The sequence below is a fragment of the Cupressus sempervirens genome, chromosome 1, assembly GCF_028749045.1.
Source record: "Cupressus sempervirens isolate cs-2001-9-10 chromosome 1, ASM2874904v1, whole genome shotgun sequence".
Classification (NCBI taxonomy): domain Eukaryota; kingdom Viridiplantae; phylum Streptophyta; class Pinopsida; order Cupressales; family Cupressaceae; genus Cupressus; species Cupressus sempervirens.
Window position 1 is genome coordinate 779836975 of NC_143118.1, and position 25545 is coordinate 779862519.

General features: G+C 33.0%; 1 protein-coding gene across 1 annotated transcript; it reads right to left on the reverse strand.

Moving 5' to 3' along the window:
- Positions 1–9509: 9509 nt before the first annotated feature.
- On the reverse strand, positions 9510–13636 carry LOC149580191 (uncharacterized protein At4g26485-like). The gene is made up of 3 exons (XM_089813097.1): positions 13543–13636; positions 10299–10449; positions 9510–10181 (listed from the first exon to the last, which is right to left on the reverse strand). Exons 1-3 carry the CDS (start codon positions 13615–13617, stop codon positions 9706–9708), a joined length of 702 nt encoding a protein of 233 aa, XP_089669223.1. The 5' UTR covers positions 13618–13636; the 3' UTR covers positions 9510–9705.
- Positions 13637–25545: the final 11909 nt, after the last annotated feature.

Here is a 25545-nt window from a genome sequence, read left to right on the forward strand (position 1 = left end):
CAACAGATCACAAATGTAGGGCAAAACTATGCTCAATCGGGCTCCCGAAATTAACACAAAAATGCCCGGAAACACTACAAAACACTCATAAATTATCTCAGAAGTTTAATCACAACCCAATACATATATTCAGCTCTATTTTATCATCATAAAGTCTGAAATATAACAGCAAACCAAACTGATATGAAACACTCAACTGAAAACCCAAATTCAAACCAAAAACAACCCCGAAAACACCCAAATCGGCACTATTCAGCACAAGGGCAAACTCTGTATGAGCATGCACATGGAATGGCTTCAAACTCCCGTCCTTAGCCTTCCTGGAAACCTGCAAACTCCCGTTCTTGGGTCTCCTTCTCCACAGGTTTGGCAGCCTCTGAAGAACAACAAGAAAATTATCAAGAATCAAGATGTAGAATGAGCCCAAAATGCCTCCAAACCCCTTTTAAAGAGGGCATAACCCTAACTCACGTCCAAGAGGGGTTACTAAAATATAATTTAATAATAATTTTTATTTATTAGTCCATTGGTTTCCAAAGATTAACCCTTTTTTCCGAAATTTCACCTTTTTGGAGCCTGCCTGCCTTAACAAAGTTTTTTTTTTTTTTTAATTATTTGAATAGGGGACATGACATCTTGTTTACCTGTTAATTGTGTTTACATGTTCCTTTTTATCTCTTACAGTCTATTAAACTACCTTTACATGTCCACATTATAAGGTAGAATTGTACCCACAAAAATTGAACATTATTATTAAAATATATATACCATGTGATTACTCCAATTAATATAGTACTAATCTCAAATAACTTACAAATAAATTGTTGTATGTCACTTGATTCTTTTAGAAGTTACCCAATTTGATTTCATCAAACATAACCCAGTCAATTATTCATATTAAAAGGTGCTATCAAAAACATAAAATGACATAAAAATGTAGCCTTCTTATAGAATAGCGATTTCTAAAACATACTTCAACTCATACTTTATCCCCACTATGTTAATTAACATGTCGAAAATACTAAGTCAATTAGTTGACATCAATGACAACCAAATAATCAATTCACCTATCGTGATATTGCTATCAGGATTTAACTGTGTGAGTTTTGAGTCCAACTCAGGCTAGAGTAGTTCAGGGATGGGTGACCTCTCGGGAAGTCCCAGTGCTTCACCACTATGAGTATCACCTAGATCCAATGAGTGCTAAGTGTTCCATTTATTATCATGAGAGATGGATTCATGTGAATCACTACTCATGAAACATGGGTCAATGAGTTTGACTCAAAAATCACACAGTTAAATCATGATAGCAATATCACAATTTGACTTGCTGTGGAAATTATCTCCTACTTATCAATTCACCTATCATCAAATTTGTACCAATATTCATCAATGCAACATGTAGCATCACTACATCAATTATGCCAACAAAATTTACCCTAAAGTCTTAGGAAAAGGGTAGAAAGATTTGAGAAATAATGAAAATTCTAGAATATATGACCAAATTGTTGATAAAATAGGCACCTAAAGAGTCATGCATCGAAATGAGAAATGACCTACAAATATGAGAGAGAGAGAGAGAGAGAGAGAGAGAGAGAGAGAGAGAGAGAGAGAGAGAGCACTAAGGAGGGCTGAATATCTCAAAATGAAGTATTCCATTTTAAGATGGTACATATATAACATGTAATTGCAATTGTAAAAAATCATGCGTATGTAGTGTGTGCAAACTAGATCTTTCCAAACCACCATTATGAAGACGATAGCCTCCTCTACCTCAACCACACTCTTGCCTTCATCTTGCAAAACCTTAGATGCTCATCATCATATCAATCGTTCTATTCCAAAATAATCATAATAAAATAAAAGTACATCATATTTAATTTCAATTTAACTCGTATCTACTAATTATATGCATGTAACAAGTAGAATAAACCACCAATATATTACATCACATCATATAGTTTCATAACCAAATATAACATCATCAATATTGTAACATCATAAAATAACATCGGCATATCATGAGAAAAAACACAAAATCATCATCAACTCAAATATATCTAGAAAATACACCAACTTTATTACTAGCCTAACAACTATATCAAGATAGTCGAGGCAGCTCAGACTAAGCAAGAAATGGAGAAGATTACTGAAGACTAGTTTTCTTGTCTTTTGTATTTTCGTCTTTCTGGCTTTTGGCTTTTGGACAGGCTTTCTGTAGCCTGTTTTAGTTTGTTTGTTTTCTGGCCTTTCTGTGGGCCTTTGTTTTGGGCTGGGCCTTCGGGCTTTTTTCAACTGTTGGACCTCTGTTTTGGCTGGGCTTCTTTTGCTTATTATCAGCCTTGTCTTTTGTAAAACTTATGGGTTTCAGGATCCCTTAAAACCTGCTTATCTTATCAAAAACAGCTAGTATATTGACACAATTCTAGGTCTATGTGACTAGGAGATTCATAGCGTTGCATGAAGGGCTAGAAAAATATGGGTCAATTAATTTATAGTCTACATTTCTAAAGAGATTAACTTTTTATGCAACTAGATTTCATTAGACTTTTACGATTAAATTTTAGATCCAACATTTATAATTATTTAGATTTTCTTGACATTTGGGAAATATTTAATTTAAGATTTTTGCATTTACAATTTGGATATTTATTTGATCTATAAACTCCATTGACTTGAGAGTTTTTTTGTATTATTAATCACAAAAGTTTTCCTTAAGATTCTATTCATATATGTCAAAAATTATTAGTTTTATGTACAATTGTGTTATGTTTCATCTAATTCCTTATTATTGATACTTTTATATCTATACTTTGTTTTATAAATGGGAGAAAGTCTTATCTTTTGTATCATTTTATTTTGAATACTATATATGTGAATAAAGGTGAGAAGCAAAAAAACCAAAATCAACATAATAATATATTAAATTTCACATTATTAGCATTTTAATATTTATAACATAACATGAAGATATCACTTTGATAATTATATTATCCCTCTTACAACATAATTTTTAAATTATTGAAGTAAATATCATATTAGTTTATTTCTAATCATTCATCTTAATATTCCAAAACTGACACCACGTTTTTTTTCATTTATTAAAATTCAATAAGAAAATTAGTTGTACTATGATATGTGGCACATTTATTTATTTGAATTGGTGAGCTTTGTACACCTCATGTTACATAGAGAGAAGATTAGATGGTAGATATTCATAAGCTTCATATCACCTTTATTTTCCCTATAAATAACAAGAGCTAGATGCAGCTAGAGTCCTTGCCTAAAGTAGGGGCCAGAAGAAAGCGAGATATAGTCATTCTATAGAATCCTCTTTATTTCTTCATATGTAATTATGAATATATATATATAGTGTATGGCAGTTTTTTCTTGCTTCACTTGGTGGAGCAAACATTTTGTATGACTTAAATTCATATCTTCTATGCTCCATTAAAATGATGATAACTGTATGATTATTGAAAGTGGGTGTCTGACTAAAAATGTTGGTTACATTTTATTTTTTTTTACTTCAAATGTGCTCAGTTAGAATTCTTTTTGTTATTTGAGTTAAAAATCCCTAATTATTATAGAAATTTAGTGACCAAGAAAAGTAGGTACTTTCCTAAACTTATTGGTTAGGTTTTCAAGTTAAGACCCTATAATACACATTTAATAAAAACATATAATTGGTAAAAGTACAAGGTTGTGTCACCTTTCAGGCTAACTTTTCAGAACGACTGAAATTGAGTATTTTCATCTAAAAATTAATTTTGTTCAAACATATGATCTTGATACATTTATTCTAGCTAAGTTATATATGGTCTCACACTTTTCCATTTGAAAATGTCTATTAGATACATATTTTATACTAGTGTGTAATCAATTACTAAAGAAATAAAATTATTTCAAAAATTTGATGTTTCACTAACTCGTACTATTTTTTTATGATATTTTTTTAATAACATATAAACACCTTTTAATAGATCTCAATGTCAAGAATATTGTCATATAGATTTTGTAGTGTTTTAATTAGATATGGTATATTTTAGTTTTAAAAACTCTACAAGTTTGTATTTTAACACTTGAGAAGATGTTGATTTTAAGAAAGAAAAGAATATTAAATCATATCAAAATTTTAAAAATCATATGACATTCTTGAGGAGAGAGTCCTCTTCTGGAATGTATAATTTTTCTTTTGGTTAGAATATGTGTGTGTGTGTGTGTGTGTGTGTGTGTGTGTGTGTGTGTGGTGGGAGAAGAAAACTATTGATTTCTAGTGAGTCAAAATTTGAATCCTTATAAATGACAATTTATAGGTCTAAAGCCAATTTTTATTTTTGATTATTCTAGCTATATATGTTATATATAACATAAGTTGAGATTAAAGGGAAATGAGTTAATTTCCATATAGTTTTGTGGTGGGAACTAGACCCCAAATTTTTAGCATTTTTCATCAACTATAAATTTGTCCTTTAGAATTAGGAAAATATATCAATTCTTATTCCAAATAATTATTAAAAATTATAATCCTAAACTTCTTTCATTTCTATACATTTTATTAGTTTACTTTATTTTAAAATTCTAAACAATAATACCATTTTTTATGTCATTGAAGGTGAACACTTATACTTTTGTTATCCTCTTCCTTTATAAAAGGGTGACACCGGTTTGTGTTTTTATACTCTTAACACTTTTAACTTCAAGAATGATGACAATCACAAGAAGAGGCTAGATTTGCAAGAAAACTTTCTACAACAATAGAGATGTTAAATTTGAAACAAATATTGAATTCAAAGCAAAGGAGAATATATGTGTCCACTTGCAATTGTGTTTAGTGTTGGGGTCTTAATAAAAAATGGCTCAACTCATCATGACACACTGTCATCATTATATGTAGCGTTCATCCCCATAAAAAAAGATGATTCTCCATTATTGTCTTCAATGGAATCAAACACATGCCAGCCAAAATAGAGTTTTAACCTCATATAAAAGTAAAAAAAATGAATCATTCACTCCTACTATGACCTGCAATAGTGATGCAGACATTATTAAAAAGGCATTTTCTAGGATGGAGGACCTGCAATAGTAATGCAAACATTATTAAAAAAAATGTTTTCCAGGATGAAGGAAACACATAGCTTAGTCTAGTGATGCATCTTGCCATGGCAGAGGGAATAGAGTGAACATGATTTTTAACTACCAAATCTCTATTTCTCTTCCCAACACTTAAATCCATAGGGAAAATTATTTGTGCAAAAAAATATTACAAGAATGAAGTAAAATAATTATGACATAAGTACGAAATCTTTCAAAAGAGTCATCGCATCTATTAGGAAGATAGGGAACATAGATGTTTTTGATAAATAAAAGAAGTTTTACAAGGATCCTGAAAGCCAAAAGTTGTTACATATCAAAGGGCTAAAAATAAGCAACAAAAGCCTAGCATCATAACTATGGCCAACTAAAAGGCCAAAATGAAATACAGGCAAAAAGCCAAAAAAAAAAAACCTATAGAAGCCTAACTAACCAAAAGGTAGATAATGATAGTCCTTTACTTACTCTTTCACCTTTTTTCAAGCTCTTGCATTGTTTTTGCCGCTTCATAGGCTTTTTGAATCTCCTCAGCCATCAGCTCTTGGTTCTTCTGACCGGTCTGATCCAAGTGGCTAAAGGTAATGTCCATAGTAGTGTCCTAGTCCATCCTATCTTCGGCTTTGTCCTTTTTCTCATTTTCCTCCAGAAAGCCCCCGGCTTTCAACTTTCCAGCTAGAGAAGAAATGTTATTATTTAGAGAGTTCAGAATAGAGATCATCTAGTTTGCCATGCTATGGTTGTAATTCTCAAAATTCTACACTCCCCAATGTGTTTACAAGGATTAAAATATTTAAACATTCAAATGCTACATAAAAATAAATATAATATTAGACAATGAAAAAAAGAGTATGAGTCAAAAGTGAATAATAATGGTTCCAAATAGCCAATAGAGAAAAGATGAATGAAAAGAAAAATAATAATAGCTACTAATGAGTTGAATGATATTAAAATGCTATAAAATAGTAGCTATAAAAGGAACAAAAGAATGTTATGAGAAAAAATCGTTACTTCAAACATGATTAGGAAATGGGAAATATTGGAGGATAGTCATTACTCCATTTTTTGGGAAAAAATGGATTTAAATAGGGAGTAGTTGGACTACGATGATGAAGACGATAACAAATGAGTTTCAATTATACTTGAAAAAGACCGTAAGAAATGAATCTTACTATCTACACACTAACATTAGGGGATTTTATTATTGGTATTCTTGACAAGAATGGTCTACATTCTTGAAACTAGGCATATTATTACAGCTTGAAGTAATTGAAAAAACAAAATAGACTATATCTAGAGTAGAAATAGAAACACCTTGCATAAGGTGTGCCCTAGCAATGACAGTATTTCAAAGTAATCATGACATATAGCTATTATGATGCAATTGTTTCTCTATTTATACAAATATCTAATTTTACAAGAAATCAATTTTAGGAGTAAAAAATCATCATAACATACATTTGTTGCAGCTCTATAACAATATGCAACAATAAATGGAATTTCCTTCATTCTAAGGCACGAAGAATGGATTCATGTTCCACATCTTTTATTATTTGTTATTTTGCCAGACATTCTTTTGTTGGTGGATGAAATTGGGTGCTCACAATCAGGGTGATTATTTGCATCCCAAAATAGTGATGACTAAAGATTTATGCCTTCCCTAGTATTAAAACTATGCAAAGAAATGGTAGAGCAACATAGAAATAAATAGAAACCAACATAGGAACATCTTCTGGCATGCCATAATAGAAGAAAATGTCTCGTTTATCATGGGTGACACTAATTATGGACTTCTACGCCCTCCTCTATCTAAATTCCATGTGTTTGTGGGATCTTGGTATAAAATACAAGTCTTCAATCCACATTAAAATAGGCAAAATTTATTGACCTAAAAAATCTATGGACTATGTACAATAAATACAAGAAAAAGCCAAACTTAGTAAAACTTTAATTTTGAGCTCTCTGTAATCAAAAACATAAAAGAAAATGATCGATAACTACAAATCACAAATAACTCTAAAATTGTGAAAAATATTGTGATGGGAATTATTTTATCACATTTTCTTTAATGGAGGCAATCCCTATTTAGGAAGAGAGTGAAAAAAGCTATGGAAACTCCATTATTAGGAGAGTGTTGTAGGCTTTGGATAAATTATCTTTGTAGAACTACTCTACAATGTTGCCGGTGAAATCTTCAGCGCTCTTACAATGATTTAATTTTTCCAGCACACCTGCGTTGTGTCAATAATCGGTAGTACTATTTTTTCTGCTCGTGGACCTGCATCCATTTGTAAATTTTACTACCTATTACAATGTGTAAAGTTGTAGAACAAAAGCCATATGTCATGGAAAAAATGGATGACACAATTCTCCAAAGATTTTCTAATAATTTTAAAGAGCAAAAATTTAAAAAATTACCAAGAAAATCGAAGTTGTCCAATAGGGAAAAAAAAATAGAAATGTAGAAAATTCATTTTAATAAATAAATTCAGGAAGTTCCCTTCCTCTCAGAGGAGATTTTAGAGACAAATGTGAATGTGAAAAAATTAAAATTGTAGTGATTGTGATCTTACCATTTGTATCTTTTGTAGAGAAAAAAAAGATTTGCAAAGAAGAACGCAACATATAGATTTCTAGTTACAGCAGGTAACCCAAAATTTGTTCTATTTCAATAGTTTTAGGATTTCCAAAAATTGGAGGCCAACAACCCCAAAGTCGATAGGACTTCAAAAAAAAAAAAATAGATATTGTAATTTTTTGAAACTACTAAATAAAAACAAATTTTCAAAATATCTCTATATGAGGAACCAAATAGCAATCTAGCACTGTGTTATAATGAAGTTACAAAATAAGGCCAAATCTATTTCAAACTTATAGAAATCAAAACAAATTTTCAAAATATCTCTATATGAGGAACCAAATAGCAATCTAGCACTGTGTTATAATGAAGTTACAAAATAAGGCCAAATCTATTTCAAACTTATAGAAATCTGAAATATTTAACCAGAGCCTCAAGCATAACTGAGCAATTAGATGTAAATGTTTTAAAATGCCTCCTCATTTGAAGAAATCATTATCACACAAATTTAGGCACCCAATAGTTCATTTTCTTAAAAAGTTAATAAAAAAATCTCATGCCATGCAAGAAGGAATGTAACTGAACAATTAGATGTGAATGTTTTAAAATACCTCTTCATTTGAAGAAATCATTATCACACAAATTTAGGCACCCAATAGTTCATTTTCTTAAAAAGTTAATAAAAAAATCGCATGCCATGCAAGAAGGAATGTAACTAAGCAATTAGATGTGAATGTTTTAAAATACCTCTTCATTTGAAGAAATCATTATCACACAAATTTAGGCACCCAATAGTTCATTTTCTTAAAAAGTTAATAAAAAAATCTCATGCCATGCAAGAAGGAGAATACATTCCTGCCACTTGAAGGAGAATACATTCTTGGAAAAAGGTAGTTGCAATACTAAATAATTTCAACAATATTTCCATTAGAAAAAGAAAAGACTACTAGGAATAATAGTTGCAGCCAATAGAAAAATAGTAATCTAAAATTATTGTATAAATTAATTCCCAAAAGCCAAAGTAATGCTGGAAAAAGCGATTGAAAACTCTAGTCTCCTACCTTACAATTGGGCATTAATGACCTATTATAGTCATCCCCACTCATAACACATCTAGATGTTCAAGTATGTAATGATCACACCTATTTAACATATTATTTATAAGTTGTAGCTTGCTTGGCTCATTTATGGATTTTCTTGCTTAGTTAGCTCTTGCTTTCGGCAACATCTATACAGCCAAATATTTGTACCAGACGTGACCAATTTAGAAATTTATTAATTAATTTAGAATTCATTTTAATTAATTTAAAATTTACATAACAGTGGTTGTGTTACTTCTAAATTAATTAATTAATTTCCAAAACGGTCACATCTGGTGCAATTTTCAGCCATTTAGCCCTTGTTTTCTCTTTCCTTAAAGATCTTAGTCATGTGAAGTACGAATGTTATACTTTTCTAAACTTGGTAGCTCCTATTGATGATGTATTTAATAGCAACTACAATCTTTGTGCTTTATCATAATATGATAAATGATTCTTTGTTTGAAGATGATTCATTTAATTGTGAGCGTTAACATTTTATGGTAAAATAAATACACATTTACATGTCAAACTCTTCTCATCCTCCTATTTGAAGATACTTTCTACATAAATTTGGTACTTCTTTAATTGACTGAGCTAAACAATAGTGTAATTCATGTCATACTTAATCATATATATTTTAATTTGTCAATCGTATATTACTTACAACTATTGTAATGCCCCTTTCTGCTAGTAAGGTTTTCCTCACAGATCCTATTGATTGTTTAATGTCATGCCAATTCATTTTGCAATCACAAAGATACACAAAAATGACCTAAAAATATTGCTTAATCAATTTACAAATTCTAGAACGTTAAGACTCGCAAGATTTGAATTTACAAATCCCGAAACCCTTGATAGCAATCCATGTTATGATTGAAGTCAACATAGAAAAAATCAGTCTCTGCCTTTGCATGATAACAAAGGGAGCATGGCATACAACCCAGAACATGCAATTCAGACAAGCGAGAACATGTAAGTTTCACATTCTCCAAGACGGAAGGTCCTGTTGATCTTTGGTCCACTTCCCCTTTTATTCATATAACCTGGATAATCTGTTTTCTGAAAACTAGCCACCTCCTCCAGATGTAGACCATACTTTTCTGCCTCCCTTTCTATATCCCATTTCCTGTAAGACGGTCCAACCTTGATTGTAACATGGATTTCTCCATCAAACCTCAACAGCGTGGTAGCACTTCTAAAGAACATGCTTACCAACTCATTGTTCTTCCTGATTGCTTCTTTACTACATTCCCCACCAGCAAAATACCCCGCATGAGGTAGATTAAAAACAATCCTGTCAAACCTTCTCGTCCTTAATTTTCCAGTTTGGTGCAATCTGGTTGTATCCACCTCGTACATCAACTTTGCTCCACGACATTGCAAGTTCTGAATTGAAATACAAGCTGTATCATAAACACTCAACACTCTCTCTGATTTGACAACAATTAAAAGAAAAGTCAAATATAAATATTGGGAGGGCAGAAGATTGCCAAGAAGAGAATAGAGCACAATTTTTATTTATTTGTTTTTCAAATTTTGATTGGTACCTTTGCTGTCAAGTGAGGTGGCTACAATGTTTCTTGCAGATTTGAATGCAGTAGCCAAAGTTGAAGAAAATGAGAAATTGCCTTCTCCAACTAAGAGAATGCTTTGCAAGCTAGAGTAATGCATTAGCGTCCTCTCCACTCTGGGTTGCCTCTGCCAACAAAGGATAAACAACTCTGTCTCCTGTTAATATAGACATGAGCAGAATCACGCTAAAAAGATGAAGTATGCAAGTTACAGTTAGTATCACCAAATTGGTGCCATTGAAACACAGACAAACTTAGGAGGTTATGTGCAGAAATTGGACTGCCCAATCAATTATCCCCCTCAAACAAGTGTGAACTGAAGGTATCTTACGCATTAATAAGAAAATTATACCAACTTGAATCTTTTATCCAGATTAATTTCAAAATGATAATAACAACTAAAGATTTGATATTTCTCACTGCGTATTATTAGGTTTAATTTAAAAGTTTGTGGCAGAAAACTCTCGAAGAACTTTTTCATCAAGTTTTGGATGGCACTCCGTCATTAAAATGAGGAATAATTGTGTGATTTTTTTCTAATAAGTTCTGGATGACCATTGGAATCCATCAGCAGAGTAAGGACATGTTGTGTGTCAGAATATTAATCAAGTTTTGGATGGCCACCAGAATCCATCTTCATAATGTGTATACGTTGTGTGTGAATTCTTTAATTAAGTTTTCAATGGCGCTCTAGTGAATTCTTCAATTAATTTTCATTGGCACTCGAGAACCATAATCAGGATGAAGAGTTTTTTAATTAAGTTTTGGATGGTACTTCGGAATCCATTTTCAAGATTCTATTAATATTTTGGATAATATTCTACGATCTATTATGAACAGAGAGGAATGCTAATGGAAAAATATTACAAAATCTTTTTTCAGATATTTTTCAATCAAAGATAATTTCTGTTCCATTTTCAGCCTTTTTCTTATAAAACTTAAATTCCGTGAAGGGTCTTAAAACAGAGGAGTGGCAATTCAACAGTGTAAAAATACTACAAGGCATTTTAGTATTTGAAATCACAGTCACTGTAGTTTCACATGAACCACCTAAACAAATAATATTTAAAATATATCGTTTAAACTCATATTTTTTATAACCTAATATCGTAACTAGCTTAAACACCACACCGTCTTGCTCAAATGACTCATATAAAGTCACATCATTCATTCTCAGATTTATTAACATTTGCATATATAAAATCATATCAATCATTTTAAGATTTATAAAACAAACTGATAAAGATTCCCACACACTTTTGAACAGACACCTACTTTAACTATTATTCATTTATTCTCTATTTCATTTTATCAACCAAAAACATTGGACTAAATGAACTCTGAAAATCTCAGTTGCGCAAAACTCAAGATTACAGTTTGTAGAAACTGGCCACAAAAACCATCAGAAAACGGCACTTCCCTCTTTGTCAATCACAATCGCAACAGAATTCTCAAGACTCCACAAGACTACAATCAGAACTGTACAATACAATTAAAGGCATCTCTTAAAGCATACAGTTCATACCATAACCAAGAGAAAGAAAACTTACATGGAACAGCGCTGATTCATCATAATAAGCCATCGTTGAACGATGTAAGGAACTTTCGCACCCGGGACAATTAAAGGGGATTTCACCGCCCAGCAGCTCCAAAGCTTCTCCGACAAACAATATGAAGTCGGAACCCTAAATCGAAAGGAATTTGCCCTAACTCTTTATTCGGGTGAATTAGGGTAAATTTTTATGATCATTCCCCTTTTCAGCGGGCATTTAATACCCGACATTTGAAGCGTCGGCGCAAATATTTTCTTCCGTGCGCTCATTTACTGTAAATGGCTGCGTTTCATTTGCTATTATCGAGAAATATTTGCACAGGCGTGTCTTTCATATTTGAAAAGTAATTAGGGGAGATTCAGTACTTGAACGCGTTTCAATAGTTGTGAATGGAGTTGTTCAGTGATACCTACACTCAATTTTTTTTGACGACGTTGTACCAATACAGCTGAACACTAAGTCAACAAGTGTAGGTATCAAGTGTACAACTCCACTGACAACTATTGAAACGCGTTTAAGTACTGGGTCCTCTCTCCTAAAGATAAAGAAAGAATCTTGCCCGATCTTTACTAGTGTCAATCATTTAATGTTTCTGCCATATTTAAGATCTTTTCTTTTCAAATGAAGGAGAAATTTGCATTTCCGAGGTCTAAAATTCCGATCGCTGGATCGATCATCGACGTGCTTTGTAGCGGCTATGCATTCATGAAAATCATTAATCATAGGAAAGGGAAATGTCTCTACTGAATGGAAACAGATATGGATTACAACTGTCGGACAGCTTTTTTACTGTTTGGCAATGACGATAAGAGTGCAGTTCAGAGTTGATTAATTTAGAAAAAGGACAATTCTCACAATAAAAATATCCTGATCGGGATCGTGAAGTACGAAAAAATACTGGATGGATTTGAGTTAAGGATTGGAAGTGCTGGCAGACGTCACATGACGCATCTCTAATGTCAGAGCGGGTGAGTTGAAATTCTAGTCTGCAGCTTTTGGTGTTACGAATGCGAGGACAGAATCAGAGCTCTAAACGAGGACCACGTGTCAGGAAAGAGGATGAGGTATTCAAATCTTCACTCTCTTTTTTTGTTAATGGAGTGTGATATTAAATAGCAATTCAAAAAGCATACGATTTATCTTTAAGATTAAGAATTAAGGAAATCCCACTTCTATCAAGTTCCGTAAACTCGTTTCTATAATGATTACATTTCATCATTTTTGTTTGGCCCATTTACATAGAAATTCACCTTTCTTTCTATAAATTTTTTAAGGTGAGGGAAGAATTAAGAGTTCAAATTATCATTCCAAATAAAAGTTTACCAATACACAGTCCTAAACTATAAGTTGCATGTATTATGTTGTGGTTAGCATTTGGTTTGCATACTAATCCAACTCATCATCATTCTGCCATTATAATGCATTGAAAGCATAACCAACTCCCAATAGATAAACTCACAGAATTGAATAAACATTAAACATTGAAATATTAAGGGATCCAGCCTGACTGTGTGGTTCAGACATCATAAAGGAGGAGGCCTGGATTGTATCTGAGGAAGATTTTAGAAGAATGAATACCCTACAGTTTTTGATAGATTCTAATTAGAATGGTTCTAAAAATATTTTTTTTAAAGAAAAAAAAGTACCCAATAGAAGGTGAAGTTTACCTCAGCAAGCTCTGCTCTTTCTACGAGCCTTTGTAATTCATCAATGGTGGTTCTTGAATGTAGAGGTTTCTCCATAATAGATTGCTCTTGCTGCCTGCATGAAAAATAAACAATTGTTTCCCACCGGTCCAATATTATATATAGCATTTGGGTTTCAATATGATTGACTTCAACAACAAGAAATCAGGAAAGCCCAAGCTTAGCAGGTAAGATTGCTAACTACAAAGGTGCATTGATTAGGAAAGTGATTTTGAAAATATTCTGGGCACGTGTGGGAGAAGAATATAAGAATCGTTTTCATATAATTGTACTGCTCGAATGTTGTCTTACTGCACAGCTTTTCCTCATAAGAAGGCTTTACATTTTAAAGAAAATTCTTGACTTTGTTTAGAAGCTACTTATCCGAATGAAACAAAGGATCTCTTCTCTCATCCATCTGGATTCATCCCGAGTTGTTTCTGATGAATCCATATATACAACAGGGAAGAATATTGTAACTGGATTTGGTGTGAGAATAAGGTTTTGGTTTTTTTAAGGTCTAGTTATTAAAGCTTTCGGAGGCATGGTTATGTCTAGAGTATGAATTGCAACCAGAATAGGTGTGAAAAAAAGTTTTTGATTTTACTAAAGTCTAGTTAAAGTTTTGGGAGGGCACATGGTTGTGTAAAGTGTGATTTGAATTTTGAGAACTGTAATTTAAATGGGTTTCAATATTATGGGAAGATGAATATTATGTATCAAAATGAATTGTAATTGGAATAAGTGTACTAAAAGATTTTGACTTTATTAAAGTCTAATAACACTTGTTGGCAGATTGTAAATAGAGGGTTTGATGATGATGTATTTTTAGTTTTATTACGGTGAAATTAAAAGGTTAGAGAAAATAATATATTTTTGTAATAGAGTATGATGTAAATATATAAACATTTGGTAGTGATCTAAGAGATTTTAATTTTATTATAGGATGTAATTATACGTTTAAAAGAGAATGTAATTATGTGCAATGAGTGATCTAGATAGCTGAAGAAAGAAAGTAAATTATTCAATGAGTAAATTCAAAAATATTTTTTATGTTCTTTGTTTTGTTTGCATTGGTAATTATTGAAGTCATGTACTCATATGCTTTTACATAGATACATTAGATACATTGAGTGCATGGTGTTTTCAAACATGATGTTGTCATAGGAAGAAACACATCCTTATTTAGAAAAGATTATAAATATTCAAGCCTTGGGGTGTTTGTAGAGTTTTTTAATTGATTGATGCTTCAAGAGAACACCACAACTACTCTTCTTCATTTGAAATTAATCTCTCGCCAACAATAACTTTACTTGTCCCACCATTAAGATGTTTAGAGATCTATTTACATGTTTAAATAAATGAGTTGTATAAGAGGAGAAACATTAACTTGAGTTATTATATTTCATCATGTAATATAATTAATGTTGAATGAGAATGAAAATTATAATGAAGAATTCACAAGTCAATCTTCATCTTCCTCTTTCTTTCTAATGACCTAGTTTCCTTAGTATATTGACATTTATTTATCATGTAAAAAAAATTTTAATAAGTTTTGGAAGTTGAGCTATAAAAAACAATGTGGATTGGGTGCAAAGGCAGAAAAAAATAGCAATGATGGACATCGCAGAGTTTCTACAACTGAGTTATAGTGCTCTGGGTAGGATAGAATTGAGGCAAGTCAATAGAACATAAGAAGGACTCTAAGGAATTCAAGAATGGGGTCCTACAAGGGGGTGTGGTGCCCAAATAACTAGCTGGAAAAGCACAATATGGTATTGGAGATAATTTGAAAGACACCAAGGAAATGTCATCTTCTTGTCCATGGTCATTTTTATTTGTCATTAAACCTAGTGGAAAATTCATTTTCTTGGAAGTTACTAATATTTCTTATCTAGCCACTAATAAGTTTGTCGTTTTCATTCTTGATCCTTCTATAGATCATTGTATTTCCTCTATGATCCTATTCTTGGTTGGCAAACTTATGGGTACCTTGGACCCAATATTGATATGGTGTGAGATTTTAAACTAACAAGAAATGGCTTTAGAAAGGCCAAATGGATATTGCTTCTATGCCAAAAGGCTACACCTCATTTTCCTTTTCCTATGATGAATACTTGTCTAATGTTTTATGTAGAGGTTCGTGGGTGATTGGGAGGTCATCTTTGGCCCTACAAAAATAGGCTCCTAGCTTGGACTTGAATGGCACAACATCTTTGTGTATGCCTATGTTTGAGTTAGACTTCCTAGAATCTCATTGGAACTCTAAAATGAGGATGTACTTAAGGGTTTGGCTAGCTCTTTTTGGGAACTCGTCCATCAACCTACTGAAAACCTCTAAATCTAGACCACTTTATGCCCAAATTTATGTTTGTGTGGAGCATTTTATAACTCTTATTATTCGTTGAGATCATTTATAAACTAGGGAAGTGAGATTGGCCTATTGAGTTTGAAATAGTAACATTTTCTTTCTATGTCTATGAAAAGATAGGTCATTGGGTGAATAAATTCTCACAAAAGGTAAATAAATAGAAATGATACAAAAAAGATGACTAAAAGATGATGTGGCGAAGATCTGAGGGTACCCCTATTGGAGGTAATCTAGATCCATGCAAATAACCACACAGCAAAAACACAACAACAATGCAAGATCTAATACCAAATCAAACACTTTATTCATAAATCAATTGTTTACATACAATATGCCTGGTTGTAAGGCCTTTGGGGTTAGGGCCAAATATAAAAACAATTACAAAAATATTTATGCAAGATCCCTAAACATCCAACTCCACACTAATCCCAACTAGTCTAGATTCACACTCTAGTAGAAAACCCCAAGGAAATATCAACTTGTGCTCGCAAGCCCATCAAGAAATCTCCTGATTTACCAAGCCTTAGCTACTAGCCCTTCAAAGTTCACTCCTACACTTCATCATTAGGTATGGTTTACCAAAGAGACCAAGAACAAATTGAGTGTCAGAGAAAACCATGCCGAGTGTCTGCATTCCATCAGACATAACCAAGCTCCGTCATTGACTAAGCACCAGTATGTGCCAAGTCCCAAGAAGCAATCAAGCCCCTTCATTGACCGAGCTACTTAGTCAACACTGCAACCAAGCATAACCGAGCCCTATAGAATGAACCGAGATTAGAATGTATGTCAAGTACCATAAACATTACCAAACATCTTCATTAACTGAGTCACTTGGTCAACACAACAACCAAACCAACTTAGTATAGACTGAGTCACACTTCATTCTTTGACTGAGTCCTCCAACTCTAAGGTCAATCATGTTGATTGCTAGCCAACCGAGGATGCTCCTGCATCAAAAGAAAAGAAAGAGGTTGAGGCTCAAGAGATTGTGGCTAAGGATAAAGTTGTTGGATTATGTAGGAAAGCCAAAATGTTGAGGGGGGTGGGGGGAGGGTGAATCAATATCCTGTAAAACTTTTATACTCTTTCCAATATGATTTGTTATTTTACTCACTCGATAAACATGCACATACACTACTTCAATACTGAAATGCAAGTAAATGTAACTAATCTACTTCAACATATGCACGCAAAAATAAATCATAAAGGAATATCTCATAACATAGAGATTTTGGTCATGTGAAAACACTTGGTTAGAGGGATAAATAAAATGAGGATGGTACCCACAAATCCTTTACTACTGTAGTAAGAGGTTTCCTTGTTGGAGCTAAAATGATTCATCAATTCTAGTGGCATACTCTATCAGGAGTAATAAATAAGATCTACTAGGATCTAACTTTTTCAAGGATTCACAACACAATACAATGTGTGTACTCTGTTAAGAGATTTACTACTAGACTCTTAAGTCTACCCTGTTAAAGAATTTATCTGCTACAATGATTAGAAAATATTAGTAAACTAATCTATCTATTTGCAACTTACTTTGTTGTTTAGATCTCTATTTTGTTTAATGATTTATCACCTCTAGTGACTAGTCTAACAAATCCTTTCTTATGATGCCTAAAATCACTTCTCTACAGTAGAACTAACTTCTCAATCCATTAGCACATCCCTCTCATAACTTCAATAATAGAAACAACAACTTCATCAACAACCTTTAAACTATTCCTTGTAGGTCATTAAATACGAATATTTTGCATCTTTTGATCCTTAACCTAATTAGGATTTAGAAATAATCCTGAATATGCCATATATCAAAATCAACAATCTAGAATCATCCTTAACTCTTCATGTTCCTTTCTTTTCCTTTCTTTTATTTCATTGGCCTCCATTTTGCCTTGGAATCATAAACAATAAGTTACATTTCCCAATGAATCTTATGTTGTGATGTGGAGCCTAATCAGACTTAGAGGTTTATTTGGCACAGTTTCCCCCAAAGTATTTCTACATGGGTTTGGGGGCAACGCCCCAAGATGGGGTTAAGGGGAAATGCTCCAGGTATGCTCTCTATTGTAGTACAGGGTGGGGTCGAGGGACAATGCCCCCATGGGAATTTTTAAGCGCAATGCCCTTGAAGACAAAAATGACTGTACAATTGTAAAAGGTATTAGTTGTTATTTTCCTATTGGATGACTTGTTCTAGCCCTAATTTTGTAAGTGAGAAAAAGCTTATATAAAATGTCTTAGGGTTAGGGATTTCATAATGTATGATGATATTGTAGCTTCTTGTGGCAATATTGAGTAGTAAGGGATTGCAGATTGTAATCACTAGATAATAATAATAATGAACCATGTTAGATTATTGGAAAGGAGAAAATTAAGATTAAGTTGCAAAATGGTCTGAATCATTGGCTACTACACAAGAGGTAAGACATGTTCCAAGGCCGAACAAGAATTTAATTTCAACAGGGCAACTAGGTGATGAGGGTTGCACAATTACTTTTAATGATAAAAATTAGGTTTCAATTCCCTTGTAGTAGCAAAAGGTGTGAAAGTGGGCACCTTATATCTCTACATAGGTCATACTGTTCCTTCTACTTTAATTGTTTCAAAAAAAGAATATTCATGAACAGTTGTCATAGTTGAGCAGGGAGAATAAACAGTTGCTGTAGATTTTGAAACAACGCTATGACACAATAGACTTGGGAACATGAGTGAGAAAGGTATGAAATTACTTCATTCAAAGAAATTTTTACCATGTTTGAAATGTGTCAATATGGATTTCTGTGAAATGTGTGTGTATAGAAAATAAAAGAGAGTATGTTTTGTGAAGAGTGAGAAGGAAAAGAAAATTGAGAAATTAGAGCTTGTGCACACAGATGTATGGTGAACAGCTCAAGTATCTTCCCTTGGTGGCTCTCATTATTATGTTGCATTCATTGATAATTCAATTAGAAAAGTATGGATTTATTTCCTTAGACAAAAATATGATGTATTTGTAACTTTTAATAAATGGAAATACTTGGTTGAGAATGAGGTTGGTAAAAATAAAAAATGTCCTTGATCTAGAATAATGGTGGTGAGTATTGCAAAAAAAATTCAAGATTATTGTTCCACTAATGGTATTCATAGACAGAAAATTGTTTCAAGGACTCCAAAAGAAAATGGAGTGGTTGAATGCATGAATATGACAATAATGGAGTGTGCAAGGAGTATGAGGTTGCATGATGGGATACCCTTAAACATGTGTATAGTGGTTGTCAATATTATTATATACTTGATCAATAGAGGTCCCTCTACTCCTTTGGCTTGTGGTATTCCATAAGAATCATGGATTGGTAAGAAGGTCAACTATTCTTTTCTTAGAACCTTTGGTTGTGAAGTATCTGCACATATAGATTTTGAAAATTGAACCAAGCTAGAAGAAAAATGAAAGAAATGTGTATTTGTTGGATATGAAATTGATGAATTTGGTTATAGGCTTTTGGATTTTGAAAATTGTAAAATTGTAAGAAGTAGGGGTGTCATATTCAATGAGAAAGTGTTGTACATAGATGTGTTGCAGCAACATGAGAAGAAAGAAAATGATTATGTATTGCTTGATGATACTCCAAAAGATGATGTTCCAGCAATCCCTCATCCTCTGCAACAACAAATACCACACACACCAGTGAATGTTAGACAGTCAAAAAGGCTAACCAGACCTCCAAAAATATGTTCTCCCTCTTTGTATTCTATTTTATTAACAGATGTTGGTGAACCTAAATGTTATGATGAAGCTGTGGAGATGATACAAAGATTTAGTAGGCATCTACAATGAAAGAAGAACTGGATTCCTTGCTGAAAATTAGACTTCAGATTTATGCAAGTTGCCTATAGGTAAATGGGCTTATAGAGTGACACAAGATGATAGAAGTAAGAAAATATTTAAGGCTAGGTTAGTGGTAAAAGGATTTGCATAGAAAAGGGCATTGATTTTGATGAAATACTTTCTCCTATTTTTAAAATGACTTCTATTTATACAATTTCAAGTATCATGGCTATTGAAGATTAGCATTTCGACCAGCTTGATGTGAAATTTTATTTTCTTTATGGTGATTTGGATGAAGAAATATATATGGTAGAACCACAAGGATCTGAGGTCAAAGGTAAGGAGAATCTATTGTGCAGATTGAAGAAAAGTTTATATGCCTTAAAGAAAGCACCTTGGTAATGGTATCTTAAATTTAATAGTTTTATGAATGATCATGGTTATACTCGATGTCAGTCTGACCACTATGTTTATTTTAAGAGGTTACATTATGACAACTACATTATTTATGTTTATATGCTGATGATATGCTTGTAGCTAGGTCTAACATTGATCACTGCATTAAGGGGTTAAAAGAACAATTAGTACATTCATTTTCTATGAAGGATTTGGCGGTAGCAAAAAAAATCCTTGGTATAAAAATTTATAGAGATAGAAAGTACAAACAATTGACATATGGAGAGTGCCAAAGCTATCAGTACACTTTTGCCTAGTCATTTGAAATTGACTAAGGAGATGTGTCCAAAGATACCAGAAGAGGAGGCTAAGATGTCCAAGGTACCATATGCTTCAGCTGTAGGAAGTTTAATGTATGCTATGGTATGTACTAGCCTAGATAGTGCACATGCATTGGGAGTTGTTAGCATGTATATGAGTCATTTTAAATTTGAGCATTGGAATGCAGTTAAATGTATTCTCATATATTTGAGAGGAACATCCAGTAAGTCTTTACATTTTGGGGGTTCTACTACTAAGTTACAAGGCTATGTTGACTCACATTAAGTAGGGGATATTGATACCAAGCAGAGTACTATAGGTTAAGTATTTACTTTTGGTGGGACAACAGTGAGTTGGATTTATCGATTGCAGAAGGTTAATGCTTTATCCACTATAAATGCAGAGTATGTTGCTACTATTGAGGCAACCAAGGAGATGATATGGCTTCAATCCTTTATGGAAGAATTGGGAGACCAATAGAAGGATTATTATTTATTTTCAAATAGCCGAAGTGTCATCCATATTATCAAGAAATCTGCTCTACATTTAAAGACAAATCACATATAGTTGTGGTACCATTTCATTTAGTTAGTTTTGGATGATGGGAAATTAAAGTTGGAGAAGATACGTACATATGATTATCCAACATATATGTTTACCACGATAGTGACAAGGGAGAAGTTAAACTCCTCTTCAACTTTAGTTGGTCTTCTAGCCTAAGAAGATAAAAGAACAATATAGTCCAAGGTGGTTTTATATTCCAATGAGAGCTACAGGTTTAGCGATGCCATGACCAATCTTTAAGTGCAAGGTTATTAGTGTGGAGTCTGATCAATCTCCAAGTGGAAGATTGTTGTGATGTGGAGCCTAGTCAGATTCAAAGGTTTACTCAGCGTCATTTCCCACCTAGATTATCTTCTAGGGGGGTCAAGGGGAAGTACCCCTTACAAGGTCTTAGGGAAATGCCCTAGGTACACTCCTCGTTGTAGTACAAGGTGGGGTCGAGTGGCAATGCCCTTGCACGAAGTTTTGGGGGCAGCATCCCTAAAGCCAAAAATGGCTCTACTATTGTTAAAGGTGTTAGCTACTATTTTCTTATTGGATGACTTATCCTAGCCCTAGTTTTGTAAGTGTTAGAAATGGAAAAAGAAATCTGTAAATAAACAATACCAGGAAAGAATCTAAGTGAGTAAATGCATGAAAAGATATTACCATAAAATAGGAGAGAGATTAAACTGCTCTGATACCATGTTAGAAATGGAAAAAGAAATCTGTAAATAAACAATAGCAGGAAAGAATCTAAGTGAGTAAATGCATGAAAAGATATTACCATAAAATAGGAGAGAGAAAGCTTCAAGCTCCAACACCATGAGACAAGATATTTGGAAAGGGGAAAGCAAAGAAAACCCCTTGTGATATTATGAATGAGGCATGAAAAGCCTAAGAAGGAAGAGAGAGAGAGATAGAGAGCAATGCTCATACAATATTGGAGAAGAGGAAGAAACCTCATTGTTGAATGAGAGAAGAGGGTCATCTCTTAAATAGAGATGAGAGAGAGGAGTTAGAATGTAACTCCCATGTCTATGAATGCCACCATTCATAAGTGTGTGAGGCCAAGTGTGAGATTCCTCTTAAGGAGGAATAATCTAAAATTAGAAATTACAATATATATTTGTCCTCACATATTCCACTAGATGACAAAATAAGATGTAGTGGAAAAAGGACAAGAAAGAAATATATTAGGATACCTTGGCTTATATCCTAATATATTATAACAATAAAGAAAGAAGTCTAACCTTGGTTTATAAATACACCAAGGAAAGATTACAACTTCTAACAGTAAGCAAAAAAAATCTTGTATAAAATGGCTTAGGATTAGAGATTTCATAATGTATGATGATATTGTAGCTTTTTGTGGCATTATTGAGTTGTAAGAGATTGTAGATTGTAATCACTAGATAATAATAATAGTGGACTTGTTGTTGGTGGATGTAGCCCATAGATTGGGTGAACCAATTTAAATATTTGTGTCTTGTGTTCTCTTCTATGCGATTTATTATTTTCTAATATTGGTTATATTTGCATGTAAGTGTTATTTCAATCTGTGGTTAATCCTAACATCTTACCAAATAATTTTCTTGATTCATACAGATGTAGTTTCTTGTTCAATAGAGTCATTACAAAAAATATTGCATGTCATTCTAAACATTTATGTGTTCAATGTGTAGCTTGGTTAATACTATTTTCATGCTTGGTAGTTGTGCTATAGTTCAGTGTCCTTCTAACTTGGTTAAACTTGGCCTTCTTGGAAAAGTTTGTGCTTGGTGAATGTAGAACTTCTCGGTGTAATACTATGCTTGGTAATAATTATCTTATACTTAAATTTTTGTCTCAACTTAGCTCAAGTAATACATTATCGTTCGGTAACAGTTTTCACCGACCATTACTGTATGTTTTCATTAACTAACTTTTGACACTAGTGACAAAAAAAATGTACGTAGGAGTAACATTTCCCGCCTTTGGTATTGGTGGAAAATAATTTATGCATGATAGCTCAGAATTAATTTAGTGAAAATTGTTTACCTCCCCCTACATACATACTTCCTTTTCTTCACAAAGTCATCCTCAATATAACATGTGTTTTACAAAATCTTTTTCAAAATATTTTTGTATTGAAAATGCAGTATGAACAAATGACCATTTCAAACCCCAATTTAAATGAAAAAGTTGCCATTAATGTTAGGTAGGGCATAATAAATGCTTTGTACAGTGACCTTGGTTTACACACTAGCTTACCAATTCTCACTTGGTGACTATGTGACACTTGGTCATACTACTCTTCCATCATTACCTCAGTTAACACTATAAACACAACACTTTGACATAATTGGTTAACTTTAAGATTCCACTAATTTCTCTACCCTGTGTAACTCACTAACTGTACTTCCTTTTAACTTATCATGAGTTGTTCTTATGCATCTTTCATTATGTAGGCATGGAATTTATTTCAATGTTTACTTGGAATTGATATAAGATATGACATTACTAACACATTTCCCATACCTTCTATATGACTTATTTTGAGGTGGAGGTATCACATTGATGTAGGAGCATCTTGCATCTCAAAATATAAGGGGGCATGCTATATTTATTAAAAAACAAAAAGTAAAAAAATGGAGAGAATGTGACCAAAATTGGAAGAATTTTCTTTATAAAAATAACAATTTAGTAATAAATGTAACTTTTGGCTTGAGGATTTATTTAATGTAACTTGCTAGGAAAACTTCTGGCTTGGTTTGGTATAAGTAGAGGGTGTTGTCTTCTCATTATTTAGTTCAACATGGAGTAGTTGAAAGGAGCAAAGTTGAGAAGGATTAGTAGACGTGGCTTGGAAAGACAAGAAGCTTGCTTGGTGGCTTGCGAGCACAAGTTTAGATTCTTCTTTGGGTTTTCTACCAAATTTTAGATTTGAGCCAGCTAGGGTTTGGACTTGGTGAGACCTTGCATAACAGTTGTTGTATTTTCTTAAGTATTTGGTTGTAACCCAGAAGGCTTTACAACCGGGAATGTTGAATGAAAATCTTATGATTCTATTAAGAGAATTGGCATTTTTGTGGATCTTAATCTTTGTGTTATTTTTTATATTCCATTGTGTGGTTACTTGCTGGGGGCTAGAACATCTCATTTGGGGATTCTCCTACCTTGAACTACATCAAGTGGTACCAGAGCAAGTTTTCCTGAGCGTGTAGACTAATTACCAAAGTTGAGGCAATTTGTACTAGGACCTGAGGTGAAGATTATTAGAGAGAATGTTGATCTTGTAGAGATGAGTTTAATATTGTGATATATTATTCTTTTTGGACTCCTAGATATCTTGGTTGTGAGGTGGTAGATCATGGTTCCTACTTACAATTGTAGAGGACTCACAAAGGGATCTTGATATGAAGAGATGGTAGTGCATATGGAAGGATGATCTTCCATGAATGTTGGGTCTGGTTAGAGATTTGTTGCAAAGGGTTTGTGAAGATCTTAGAAGATTCCTTTGAGAAGATTGGATCCTAGGATGATTATAGATCTTTGTGATGTAGTTGACAAGAATATTTCAAAAATGTCTACTCGGTTGGAAGTTAGTTTGAGTTAAGGAAGGGATAGTTGAGTTTTATAAAGATCTCTATAGCCGAAGTCTACCGATGCAAAAGAGAGTGCTCTGGCTAGTTAAGAAGATTGTGTAGAGGAGAAGACACTTTGTTGTTAAGGAAGAGGTAAAGGATGACTTCACTAAAGTTGAAGATGATATTTATTTTTATGATTAGTTTGATTGATTTGACATGAAAATTGCATAGCATCTTATGGTGGATGATGATACTGTTGATTGTGAAAATTCACATATGGATGTACTTTCTACTGATGTGGAGTTAGATGTTGCTAGTGTGGATTCACTAGTTGTTGATGTGGTTGAGGATTTACATGTTGCTCTTATTGTGGGTTTGAGCTTACATGTTGTTGATTTGGTTTGGGAGTTACCTTATGTTGCTGACATGGATTTCATGTTTGAGGATATTGTTGTTGGTGGCTTGCAAGCACAAGTTTAGATTCTTCTTGGTGTTTTCTACCAAATTGTGGATCTAGGCAAGCTAGAGTTTGGATCTTGTGAGATCTTGCAGAGTGGTTGCTATATTTTCTTATGTCTTTGGCTGTGACCTAGAAGGCCTTACAGCTGGACATGTTGGATGTAAAATTGATGATTCTATTATGAGAATTGGCATTGTTTCTTAGATCTAAATCTCTAAGTTATTGTTATTCTTCTACTATGTGGTTATTTTATAGGGGCTACAACATCTCCTTTAGGGATTCTCCTACCAGGGATTATTAGTGAAGCATTATGTCCAATTTGTTCCTAGGACCGAGCTTGATGATTAGGTTGCTAAGATTCATTCAATTCAAGTGTTTGAGTGGATGAAGCATAGATGGTTGATTTTTAGATTTGTTCTTCTATCTGCGATTGATTGGAAAGCTTTGGTGAAGATGAAGTTGTGTGTAGGTGTTTATTTTGACATCAAAGTGTGGACATACTTTTCTATCT